This window comes from Typopeltis vanoorti, chromosome 14, assembly GCF_054136105.1.
Source record: "Typopeltis vanoorti isolate ZY-2024b chromosome 14, IOZ_Tvanoo_1.0, whole genome shotgun sequence".
NCBI classification, from domain to species: Eukaryota; Metazoa; Arthropoda; class Arachnida; order Uropygi; family Thelyphonidae; genus Typopeltis; species Typopeltis vanoorti.
In genome coordinates, this window is record NC_143562.1 from 121963741 (window position 1) to 121978106 (window position 14366).

The 14366-nt window shown below is 35.8% G+C and overlaps 1 protein-coding gene across 8 annotated transcripts in view; it reads right to left on the reverse strand.

Annotated features, from left to right (window-relative positions):
• LOC150099873 (protein hu-li tai shao-like) overlaps nt 1–14366 on the reverse strand; it is a 542656-nt gene that overhangs the window by 158919 nt on the left and 369371 nt on the right. For all 8 annotated transcript variants that reach the window (XM_090404245.1, XM_090404248.1, XM_090404250.1 and 5 more), the window contains one exon: nt 14122–14262. In XM_090404245.1, coding sequence (XP_090260371.1) covers nt 14122–14262 — 141 coding nt within the window. The remainder of the gene's footprint in view (nt 1–14121; nt 14263–14366) is intronic.

Sequence of the window (14366 nt, forward strand, 5' to 3'; positions counted from 1 at the left end):
GTCTACTGCAAACCTACACACACAGGCTAGTACATGCAGAAAATTTCTTACCACCACCCAATACAAAAACTAGGTGTCATAAGCACCCTTAAACACAGAGCTCAAACTATTTGTTCAAATGAGCAAGCTCTAAACCAGGAATATGAGATTACAAAAAAGATTTCAAGAATGCCATTGCCACTCCTTATGTTAGAGGCATTTCGGAAAAAAACAGACAGAACACTACACAGATACAACATCAAAACCACCTTCAAATCCCTGACAAAATTAAGACACCTACATAGTTCTTCCAAAGATACTCTTCCACACCTAGCCCACCCAGGGGTTTACAAAATACAATGCACATGTAACTTACCAGACATAGGGGAAACAGGGCGAACCATCCCAATTAGGAAGGACAAACACAAACAGTACATTAAATACCTCCATTTTGGAAAAACCGGCCTTTCAGACCATGCACTCCAGACGTACCACAGAATTGATTGGAAAGGTACCAAGTCCCTATACCACACCAAAACCTGGTTCGAGAGGAAATTTAAAGTAGCATGTGAAATGCTCAAACATAATCCTAACCTGAACAAAAATGATGGTCTAACCATTCCAAGAATGTGAAGGACCCATTTGCAACCATTATAGCAGTGGATCTCAAAGGGTGCGCCCTAGAAGATTTCCAGGTGCACCCTGTGGTATTCCAGAGAAATATGTGTCCAGACTCTATTATACCTTTTCATTACGGATATACCAACCCTTTTTGTCAACACATCATTATTATGTTAATTAACAGCGGTTTTTCTTGCAAAGAGAACAAGAATATGGTTTATTCTTGTTGTGTATATTACTTTTTTTAAAAGTGTTGGAAGTGGATGTTATGTGCATATTACTTATTTTCAGATAAATACACCCAAATAAAATGGATAGATTTCTCAAAAAGAAGCGTGATATTGAAGAATCAGATTCTGGAAGTGAGCAAAAGTTAAGTGCAAGTAAGAAAGCAAAATTGTGGCCTACTCGCAAATATAATGAAAGTTATTTAAGCTTTGGTTTCACTTGGACCGGAAGTGAAGATCATCCTTTGCCGCTATGTTTAGTATGTGGATGTAAAATGGCAAATGAATCATTGCTTCCTAGTAAATTGAGTAAACATTTTAAAACTATACACTCTAATTTACAAGATAAATCTAAGTTTTTTCAAGAGATTGTCTGAACAGCAAACAAAAGCGGCAAATTTTTTTAAAAGTATAATGACTGTTTCTGATAAAGCTCAAATCGCTTCTTATCAAGTCTCAGAACTGATAGCAAAAAATATGAAAGATCATACTTTAGGTGAGTCGCTTATTTTGCCTGCATGCAAAAAAATGGTCATGACAATGCTAGGAAATGAAGCAGCAATGAAAATAAGCAAGATTCCTCTGTCCAACGATATAGTTCACAGGTATATTATAGAAATGTCTCATCAGTGAGTAGGTTGTAATATCCTTTATCTTAAATAAGTTTATATGTCGCCGAATTGAAGCTATTGGCTCTTCATATGATTAATAATTTATTAGGACACCTTCATGACAATCCTCATAGTAGGGTATATGTAAATTCTGTTTGCTACAAACTTGGTATTTCTAGGTCTACCTACTCACTGATGAGACCTCAATAAAGGTTGAAACCGGTCTGGGTAGTGACCTTCTCCCACTCATAATGTAGAACAGTAATACAGCTCCCAGGAGCTGGGTTTCACATTATGGGGAAATATCAAGAATAGTGATCGGAGCTTGCTCCACCCTTACCATGAGTTGCCTCAGTGATGCACTCCCTTTAGGGTCAGTTGTAACACTATCCAGGTATTTGCTTACGCTTGGACTCGGCAAACTTTATATATTTACTATATTCGGCATGAAACTCTGAGTTTCTTATTCGGCTATGAAACAACATGGGATGTAATATCCCTTATCTTAAATAAGTAAGTAGATTACAAAAACGTAACCTCCGTTTAGCAAATCTATGCTGTCCATCAAAGATAATACCATTGTTGTCAACCCAATTCTGGATCCTAGTTCTCACAAGCTTCTCCAACAACTTAACCACAACACCACACACACAGATAGCCCAATAGTTTGATGCTTGAGTTTTATCATCTCCTTTATGAAATGGCACAATCTTGCCCTCCTACTCCTTAGGAACTTGACCCAGTGCAAGACTTGTATTAAAAAAAAAAAATGTCAAGACCGTTGTCAACTCCCTGACACATTCCTTCAGAATATGTGGTGATATATTATCAAGTCTCACAGATTTATTAACATCTAGTTTGCTCAACTTCCCATACACCTCTTGCTCACTTACAGTCAGTTTCTCCTTCCCATCATCAGCTGCTCTCAATCTCTCCATGAAGTCACATTCACAAGATTGAAAGATCTTTATGAACTGCTCATTAAGTATCTCCACCACATCTTCCGCAACAGCTGTCTTTATACCATTTTCTCCAATTAATGTCATCCTTCCATAATCATTCTTTCTTTTTTTGGCTACATATCGAAAGAACTCCTTAGGATTATTTTTGGCTTCATTAGCTAACTGCTGTTCATACCTCACTTTAGCTACTGTCACCAACCAATTCACGTGCCTTGTCTGGTCTTTGTAATCCTCATGGAATTAGTTATTTCCACTTCTCTTATGCTGTCTCCATAATGCCCCTTTTCTCTGTATCACATGCTTAATCTCTTTATTCATCCATTTCCCACCTACCTTATTTAACCTTCTCACCCTTGGAATGCATTTAGACATTGCATTTACTAGATAGTTGGCAACACCCAGGTAATCACCTCATGGTCACTCTCACCAATTGGTGGGTGATTTCACACCTCATTTATAATTACATCCTCTGATGAGATGACCAAATCCAAGACCCTCAAATCCTCGTATGCCCTCTGTTACATACTGTCTGAGGTAGTTGTCTCTCAAAAACTCAAGAAGCTCATTTTCTTTACTTCCAGTTGCTATCTCATCATCCAGTCTATATTGCCATAATTAAAATCGGCCATAATGATCACTCTTTTCTTATTTGACTATACATTTCACTATCACCACCATCCACATTACCAGGTCTATAACAACATCCAACAAAGTATTTCATTCCATTCACCTCTATCTCACACCATACTGCCTCAAAACCACTGGCACTATTCACTCTTGCATCTCTGCCTTGTATGGACATAACTCTTTCTCTATCATCAATAACACTCCCCCCCCTCCCTTTATACTCCTTCTATCCTCACGAAACACATCATACCCTTCCACCTCAATTCCTGTCTGGATGTCATCCCCATCTAACCATGTCTCAGTTATTCCAACAATTTTCGGGTGAACAGACTCAATTAGTGCAACCATTTCATCTGCCTTGTTTCTTACACTTCTAGCATTTGTATACAAACACAACAGCTCATTCCTGGATCTACAGCTGGTTCTACTGATACCACTCATTCGATATGATCTCTCCATGCTCAACTGGGGCCATTTCCCTTTCTGCTTATTCATTTAAGAACCCTCTTCAATTCCAACTTTTTTCTCTTGATCCCAGGTCATCCCATTCCTTTCCTGTCTACACATGTTCTCACATCCACTTGGAGTAACCACCTTTCTCTCGCTATGCACCTCCTGTCCACCAGGAGCCTCCCCGTTTCCCTGTTCCTCTTGCATCATGGATAAAGGATTAAACCAAGTATATAATTTCTTGGTATCTTTAATTTATAGTATAACCAAGTGAAAAAACTTCCATCATCCATTATGTGATGGTTTTCTGTATATTTTTAGATATCAAAATTATTTTTTATTATTATTATTATTATCTGACACCTCCAGGGAGTCCAAAAACTCATCGAGGGAGGGCACCTACTCTACAACTCTGTTTCCACCACTCAATCCACCATCGAACTGCCACTACATCCACGCCATCTACCACCCATCACCACCACCACTAGTATTTTCACAGACAATCAGAAACATCCATGCCCACAGTGGGATTCGAACCTGCAGCCTTTTGGCTGGAGAGCAGATACCTTAACCACTCGGCCAACCAGGCCAGAAAAATAAAGCAGGATACTTTATTTTTCAAGGTCAGTATGTGAATTTTCTGACTCTTTCATGTTGTGCATGGTCACATTATTAAAATATTTCTAACACTACCAAATACAGCTTGCATTTGGAATTTGTTTTACCATATAAAGAAATTGATAGCTTGATGACCTGAAAGGCTGAGTACAAAGTATTTGTGAAGATCTTTAGCTGGTAAATGAATTTTATCACTTGATGTTTGAGACCACCCTGCTTACTGGAGAGATATGAAGGTTGCTTGAAAAGTTTCATGTTTGATCTTTAAGTTATGATTTCCAGATTATCTAGCCTCTGTGGGATTGCAGTGGAGCCTGAGGATCTGTTTTTATTTTTTTTAAAAATCAGCTAACGCCTTATATTTCCTTATAGGGAGTAGGCATTTCAATCTCCACCAGTAGCCAACCAGAGAGAGCTGGCCCAAGACTATTACAAATTATAAGTGGCAAATGTTTATTTATTTAATTTTAAGAGAATCTCACTCACTGAGAAGTTTCAATCTATAATACATTAGTACTGTGAATGGACTTAAGGTTAAATACTCTGAAATGTTTTACTCTAAAGACCAAATATCGAACTTTTTCAAGGCACTTCAAGCCTCCAGTAAGGCGACAGTCTTGCAGAAGCCTGGCAATGAAGTTCAACTCCCAACTTAATAAACTAACCGTGCCCATAGTGGGATTTACACCCATGACCTATCAATTGGAGAGTGAAGATACCATCTATGCAGTCACTCAAGCTGACAATTTAATCCTGAACAAACTATTTTATCTAATGCTAATTGTTAATTTTTTTTATTACACTCATTAGTGCTAAGAATGCCGATTATTACTGCCTTATGAACTTTCAGAAGAAAAAAATTTAAGTTACTGAGGTTATTGAATGGGCACACATGTTTAAAAGTGAAAATAGTTACAGACTGTTTTATTTTAAACCGCAAAATACTATGAATAATGGAAAAGTACATTAAAATGTAGGTACTTATACTAACCAGGATTTGTACTAGTATAGGAATAATGCAAAACATTTAACTGCATTATTTAATGTGACTCTGATAAACAAAAAACACAAATTCAAAAAGCTGGGGAAAAAACACTGATATCAATCTTATTATGATTATTACACACATCCCCATGCATTCACAATAGCCATTTGCACAATGCCTGTCAAAATTTTCTCAGGTGGATGTTAACAGATCATCCTGACTGCCCATAGTAGGCCAAGTCACAGTCACATGGAACTTCATACACTCCAGGATATGCTAGAGGGTGAAGTTTATCCTTAGGAAACCAGATCAGACTTGCTAACATGAGATTTAAACGTGGTATGAAGGCATGTTTTATTAGGACTTTGGCTATCTTTTCTGATGTACCTCTGACATAGGGAATAGGAATAGTAATGTTTTGTTCCTGTGTATTTTGATACTCCATAACATAGAGTGTCATGGGATGGTTTAACATTAACAGGTTTTTATTTTTTTTGATGATTTTTTTGGGCTGAGAAGTCACTTATTTCAATAATTTGCAGACTTTTTCCCTTTGAGACATAGTGGGGTGGGGGTCTCGATCTATTATTTGGTAAATAGAACTATCACATAGTAGATCTCGCATTTTTTTTTTGGTCATAATCCTGCAATGGATTAAAAGGATTATAATGGATCAAGATTAAAAAAAAAAAAGTATTCATGTTAAACCACCCAGCATTTATGGAGTAACGAAAATCCACAAATATAACATTCCCCTATGCCCTATTATAACTGATAGCATAGATGGTCCTACTTATAAACTTGTCCAACAGTTAACCAAGTCTGTTGTCCCCCACCCCACCAGCAACTCCTCTACTTCTGTAAAAATTCTGTCCATTTCAAATCATTAGTTAAAAATTATATCCTTAAAAATTCAGACATAATGGTTAGTTCTGATGTCACGTCTTTATTTACTAATGTACTACTAACAGACACACTTGATTTGAGAAAGTCTAAATTTTTCCCCTGATATCTTTGAATTATTCAAATTTACTATGGATGAAGGTTACTTTACATGGGAGAGGAAAAATCTACAAACAGATGAAATGGTTGCTACTCCATAACATGGAGTGCCATGGGATAGTTTAACATGAACAGGATTTTATTTTTAGCAAACTTTTACATGGAACACTTTGAAAACAAAATACTTACACAGCTACCTACAAGTCCCTAGTGTGGTTATGCTTTGTTGAAGGTATGCGTGCTATTTGGCACCATGTACAAGACACTTTGGATGCATTTGTCACCTACCTAAACAGCCAATACCCCAAAATTCACTTTACAGTAGAAAAAGAATCTAATAACTATTTACCTTTTCTTGACACATTAGTCACTTGCCTTTCAGATGGGTCACTATCTTTTTCCATTTACAGAAAGCCAACACACACAGGAAGATATCTATATAAACAATCATATCATCATCCAGCCCAACAGTATGGTATTTTAAAAACACAAGCACAGAGCCATTTGTTCTAATGATACAGCTCTTTACACAGAACTTAAATATCTGTGCCATACTTTCTTGGCAATTGGCTATAATTCCTACAAAATAGATAACATACTACACAGGCCGATTACTTCTCAATCCTCTAATACACAAGAACAAAACATTACTATTTCCTATGTGAGATGTACATCTGAAAAGATAGCCTAGCCAAAGTACTAATAAAACCAATTGCAAAACTGAAGAGTGAGAAGATGAAGATTGTAAGTAAGTAATACATTGGGTTTTATCCTTTATCCAAGTGTTAGCAAACAAAGTTTGCACCTGAAGTACTTTCAGGACTGGGGCAACTCGTGGTAAAGGTGGTATAAGTTCTCATCACTTGCCTTAGTATCTACCATAATGCAAAGCACATCTCCTTGCAGACATGCATAATGCTATGCATTGAGGGAAGGGCCACTACCCAGACCGGTTTCGGCCTTCATTGAGGTCTCATCAGTGGGAGCAGACCCAGAGGTGGTGATACTAAGGTGGAAGTATGGAGAAGTCATATTTACCTATACTTTGCATTATGGGAGATACTAAGGCAAGTGATCAGAACTTTATCCACCTTTACCACGAGTTGCCCCAGTTCTGAAAGTACTTCAGGCGAAAACTTTGTTTGCTAACACTTGGATAAAACCCAATATATAATTAGTAGCATAGCCAAGTGGAAAAACTTCCATAAAGATTGTAAGTCTCCTACCACCCTATGATAGAGGCTAACTGAGGACGGCATTGATAGTCAATGAGTATATAAGTAGATTGTGCAAAAGGAATGATGTAGCATTTGTGGATCTGTGGTCTCTGTTTGACGGAAAGAGGGACTTGTACAATGCAGCTGGACTGCATCTGAATGGTTTTGGTGTTAGGTGTCTGGAGAGAGCTTTGTTCACTGAGCATGCTGACATGCAAATTCAAGGAAACTTAAGCAATTAGTGCAGAAGCAAGTGAGTTTGTGTGAAGGCACCCATGAAGCGAGTGAGTGTGAGAATGACCGAGTGAGGAATCTAGTCTCTCAAGCAAAAATACTGAACAGGGTAGTCAATTCAGAAAGTAAAGATAGGCAGGGGAATAAAGGGATGTTGCTGTTTCTATATACTAATGCCAGAAGTATCAAGAACAAAGAGCAGTTTTTGGCATTGATTAGTGCAACCTCACCAAAAATTATAGGCATTACTGAGACTTGGCTAACAGCAGATGATATAGTTACAGGGATTGAATGTGAAGCGTTTAGCATTTTCAGGGAGGATAGAGAAGATATGATTGGGGGGGGGGGGGGAGTAGTGCTGATGATAGCAGATAAATTGCAACCAAAAAGAATAGGAGACAGGCGAGAGGGTGGCTGTTCATTTAAAGCAATCTGGTGAGAGATTAAGACCAGTAAGAGAAAATATACAGTTGGTTGTTGCTATAGGCCAGGGAGTTCCACAGATGATCTCAAAGACATGCATTGCCAAATTAGTAGAGGTCGAGCGATTATTATGGGGATTTCAACTATGGAGATAGAGACCTGGAAGGAAGGAAATAGAATTTATACACCTGCTCAGAGATAATTACTTATAGCAGCATGTGATGGAGGGGAATAGGGGTGGGAGAGTATTGGACCTAGTCACAGGATCAGAAGAGCTATCCATAACCAAGTTGACTATGTTACCTTCAATTGGTGAAAGTAACTATGCAGTCTTGACTTCATACTAGTATTTCCACTAGTGCTGTGGAAGGTATATAAAGAGAAAGGTGACCATGAACAGTACAAGGTTAAATGGTTTTATAGGATAAATGCAGGGGAAATGCTTCAGCATTTGGCTAGAGGGACCAGAACAAGGGGTCATCCCTGGAAGTTGAATAAAGGTATGGTCAGTAGGGATGTGAAGATTGGATTTTTTGCTTGGAGAGAGTGATGAATGAGTAAAATCAGTCAGATGTGAGTGCTTTTTCTGTTAATGGGTTCAAGGGAGAGGTATGATAGATTGGATCACCCACGATGAGTCTTTGGACTGCATAGAGGTGCCCGTATAATAATAATAATAATAACAACAACATGACCTTCACACCACATTCAAACCTCATGTTAAATTAGCAAGTCTGATCTTTTCTCCTAAGAATAAACTTAACCCACTAGCATATCCTGGAGTGTATGAAGTTCCCTGTGACTTGGCCTACTATGGGCAGACAGGAAGATCTGTTAACATCCACCTGGAAGAACATAAAAAAAAACACATTTGCTACCATTATTTTGGCAAGTCAGAACTGCAGACCATGCTTTGGACACCCCTTTGCACAGGATTAGGTGGAAGGAAATGAATGTGCTATTTAGAAGTTGTTATAGATTGGAAAAATTATTTTTAGAATCAGAGACGGCTATGATTACAAATATGATTGCAAATATTAATTCGCCAAAAATTTGGGAGATTGTCATCTTAAGATCGAGTCCTATATAGCTGTAATACTACATATTTTTTACATTACAAGTGCCAAATGAAGGCTTTAGATCTTCTTTCCATTACAATTGGAATTGTTTCACTTACTCACTGTCACCTATACATGCTGTGTTGTGCTCTGTAGATGCTAATTTGAAATTCAGCAACATATAAGCAAGTAAATAAACACCTTTTTCACAAAATAATTCATTTGGTGTTGTTAATACTGTTAAAATTAAGTTATGAATACATATTTCATTCAATTTATGTACGGAATACATATTGCATGTACTGTACACTCCAATATCATATAGAATCCTATTTCCATGTAGTATCTTACCAAATGCCATTTGAAAAATTTAGCATCATCATGGGTGTAGACATTTTCCTTATCCAACTCAACTGTCAGTTTATTATAGAAGGTGACAGTTTCTTCTGAAAGCCATGCTATTCCTATAGTATTCACATTCCTATCCACCCATTCCTGAATTCAATCCTTAACGTTTCTAAATAACTAAACTACCACCACCTGTGAAATACTGATTACTTTATAATTTGATACCTCTACCTTGCAGCTTCTTTATGTAGTGAGACTATCTTGTCCTTTCACCCCTCCCCCCCCACTTCCTTGAGACTGCCAGTGCTCCTCTTATTGACAAAAAGTACTCTCTACTATTTGAACTGTATGACCAAAAGTGAGTTTACATGTTCATCAAATTACACGAAGAGATAAACTCACTCTCACTTCTACAAAACTTCTTCAAAAAGTACATCACAGATGTAGAGTGATCTGATTTCAAATTTCAAATCTTTTGGACCTAAAAAATTTTCTAGGCCATTTGTGTTGCCTACTCAGTCATAATTTAAAAAAATTAAAAAGATCCTTCAAAATGAGTCAATAGGTAAGAGGCAATGATCCATATTTAAAGTTATCAATTATATATTTGGTGTAATCCTTCATTCAAATGTAAGCAAACAAAGTTTGCACCTGAAGTATTTTCAGGACTGGGGCAACTTGTGGTAAAGATGGAGTAAGTTCTGATCACTTGCCTTACCCATAATGCAAAACACATCTCCTTGCGGAACGTATAATGCAGACATGAGTTGCCCCATTCTGAAAATACTTCAGGTGCAAACTTTGTTCGCTTAACTTGGATAAAGGATTAAACCAAATATATAATTGGTAACATAGCCAAGTGAAAAAAATTCCATCAATTACCTCTAATCCAAAGAATTTTAATAAGGTGTTGATACCTTTTGGCAACTGGTACATGGTGATAAGACTTCTGCATTACTTCTACCTTAGTATCACCACCTCTGGCATGGCTCCCACTGATGAGACCTCAATAAAGGTTGAAACTGGTCTGGGTAGTGGCCCTTCCCTTGATGCATCACATTATACATGTCTGCAAGGAGATGTGCTTTGCATTATGGAAGATACTAAGGCAAGTGATCAGAACTTACTCCACCTTTATCATGAGTTGTCCCGGTCCTGAAAATACTTCAGGTGCAAACTTTGTTTGCTTACACTTGCATAAAGGATTAAACTAAATTTATAATTGGTAAATAGCCAAGTGAAAAAACTTCCATCAACCATATTTAAAGTCTTTTCAGTTCATCGGGAAATTCTTTACAGCAGTGTTTCCCAAAATTAATTAATAATTAATCATTTATTAAAATTTTTTTCTTTAAATATTAAATACATTTTAGCAATACAAATTCAATATATACTTACAGTAGAAACAAAAATTATGAAATTTAAATTTGCAACAATAAAAAAAAAATTAATATGAAATGAAATTCAGTGGAGAATTCCAATTGATTGGTTCAAACTGCCTATTTGAATTTATACTTTCAATGCAAACGGTTTGAATCACACATCTGGAACGTGATTGGGCCATCAACTAGACACAATCCTAACAAAAGTCAGCCGATACATACTAAGAGACACATTTTTGTTCAAAAATTCCTTTAGATTTTTTATACAAAATAACAATTAACTACAATAGATTAGATGAGCACTTATCAGCAAAAGAATGCAAAGAAAAAAATATAAAATAAAAACAGTAATCGTATAAAAGTGCTTCATATTCCCTAAAAACCTTTTGCATACCCCTGATATATATGCATCACACTCTGGGAAACATTGCCCTAGAGCAGTGTTTCTCAAAGTGTGGTATGCGCACCCCCGGGGGTCTGCGGCAATTTTGCTATGCATCATTAACGCATGAATAAAATTTAAGTTTGAGATTGTAAAACGTTCCTATCGTATCACTGAATAAGAATATGTTTCTCAACAAACAGTGCAATTAGAGACAACTGGGATAAAAAATGCACTAACTAATGAATTGCATGACCCTTCCCACATAAAATGCTATATAGTAGACAATCAAAACCATATGGTGCACCGGCAACATATGGTTTTGTTTGAGTGAATGTGTTAAAACTAAGAAATATATAGTGATTGTGTTTCAGATATTATATAAGGAATTCGGTTGAAGAGAATTAGCATTTCAACTGAATTGTTGGCTTGCCTTTGTCAATTAGTAGCACGATCTTAAGCATATGAACGTCTTCATAACTGCTTTATCTCTACTGGCCTACTATTGCTGTCTGTTTCGAGTTCTGCTTTCACTAGCCATTTGTTGAAGGACTGTTCGTTAAATACAGTAATTTTTTTTAGCTTTCAAATTCTTAAGTATGGATCACTGGTTAAAGACTGGATTTTTAAAATGCGCAAAAGAGAGGAACATAGTAGATACAAGTAGCTGTCAGCAACAAGAAAATGTTGATATTGTATCTGGATCAAGTGAAATTGATAAGTGTGTGCCATCTGACATCTCTCAAGAACCAACTAGGAAGAAGATGAGAAAACTTCGTAAGTACGATATAAATTACTTGAAATGTGGATTTTCACAGACAGGAAATGAAGAGGAACCTATTCCATTATGTATAATTTGCGGTGAAACTTTAAAAAATGAAAGCACGAAACCATGTAATTTAAATTGCCATTTTGAATCGAAACATAATGAATGCAAGGACAAACCTGTCAAATTTTTTCAAAATAAACTAAAAAATTTAAAAGAATCTCAAAAAGTGGTGCAGCGGAAACAATTGGTGAAACTTTGGTCAAGCCTGCAGCAAAATTAATAGCGGAAATTATGATCGGAGATAATGCAAAAAGATCTTTTGATCAGATTTGCCCTTCAAATAGTACCGTTCATCGAAGAATCACTGAAATGGCTGAAAATATAAAACAAACATTGTTATCCGACATATGAAAGAGTCGTTATTATGCGTTGCAGGTAGATGAATCCACCGACATTACAAATTTTGCAAATCTTCTAGTGTTCGTTAGGTATGAAAAAAATCAAAAAATTCATGACCTTTTATATTGCCAACCCTTGCCAGAACGTACAACAGGAGAAGGAATATTCAACAGTATAAATACATTTATGCATTAAAACAAGCTTGATTGAAAAGTTGTGTTGGAATAAGCACGGACAGAGCAAAATCCATGTTTGGATCTAAAAACGGGCTTGTTTTAAGGATTCAAGATGTTGCACCAAATGCAAAGTCGACACACTGCTGCATACACAGGGAGGCTTTGGCTACACATATGATGTCTATAGACCTAAGAAAAGTTCTTGATGAAGCTGTAAAAATCATAAATTATATTAAAGGCCTTCCTCTAAACGCCAGACTTTTCTCTCAACTTTGCAAAGAAATGGGAAGCAACTATACACAACTTCTTTTCCATACTGATGTTCGTTGGCTTTCTTGTGGAAAAGTCGTTACTCGTTTATTTGAACTTCGGAATGAACTACGAGTTTTTCTTGATGAAAAGTTTGAATTGAAAAAGCATTTACATAATTGGAAATGGCTCAGTCAATTAGCATACCTGGCAGATATATTTACTGTATTAAATAGTCTTAATTTATCTTTACAAGGCAAGGAAATTTCTATATTTCATGTCCAAGATAAAGTGAACGCCACGTTGGCAAAAATGAAGTTATGGCAAAAGCGGATTGGTAATGGAGAATTTGACACGTTTCCAATCGCTTCATGAATTGCTCACAAGTTCAAATGAACAAATTGATGATGATGTGAAAATTACTATCATGCAGCATTTAAAAACCTTACAAATGAATCTAGAAAAGGTATTTCCCTGAATTGGACATTAATATTGAGTGGATAAGATACCCTTTCAATAAAAACAAATTTATGCCAAAGGGTCTATCATCAATAGAAGAACAACAACTTTTAGAACTAGCTTCTGATGGTTTTCTAAAAAATAAATACAGCAAGAATACGTTATCAACATTTTGGCTACAAATACAGAATGAATTTCCTGAATTAACAGATAAAGCTCTAAGGTTCATTTTTCTATTTCCAAGTTTATACCTGTGCGAAGTTGGATTTTCGGCCCTTGTAGATATTAAGACGAAGAAGAGGAATCGTGTTATAGATGTCGAACCCCATCTGAGATTGAAATTAACAACTATAGAGCCAAATTTTGCTGAAATTTTATCTCACCATAAGCAACTTCACTCCTCTCATTGATGATAAATTATTTCAAGTAAGTAAAGCTTTTATAGTATCTTTATAAAGTTTGTTCTATTAAAAATAAATATTTTTTGTTTACATGAACATATAAATTCAAATAAAATATATATTTAATTTTTTAATATTTTAAATTAATTTATTCATTTAATTAATTTTTAAATTAATTAATTAGGGGGTACTTGGTAATAATGAAAATTTAAGAAGGGGTCCGCAGATATCTGAAGTTCGAGAAAGACTGCCCTATCGAGCATTTAAAGTGAAGGACATGAAAATAAATTTGGCATTATCAAATTTAAACAGCAGCGTATGCAAAATGACAAGCCAAGATCTAACAAATATATAATACAAAAAAAAAGCTATTTTTTAAAAAATAAAAGCAATGCTAACAAATAAACAGAACAAATAAAATAATTTTGAAAATTTCGAAAATAAATAAAATAAAATAGATCAGCAAAAGAAAACTCAATATTAACCTTACATTTTCTTAAACATACAAAGTTATTATATTTACAAAAAATTTAATTATTTACCTTCTTCATCTGACACAGGAGAAAGAGGTGATGGCGGTGGTGATTTTGATGCAGGAGGTGTAATAATCGCTTGTTGCTGCTCTGGAAGTGCTACTGGTTCAACTAACAGAGGCTTTATTTCTTCTGGTACCTCTTCTTCCACTGGTGAAGTCAAAAATTCAATACACAGATTAAATATTAATTAACAAAGGCCACATACAAGTTTTAGCTTAAAAGTACAAGATCTAATTAATAAATACTGCTGA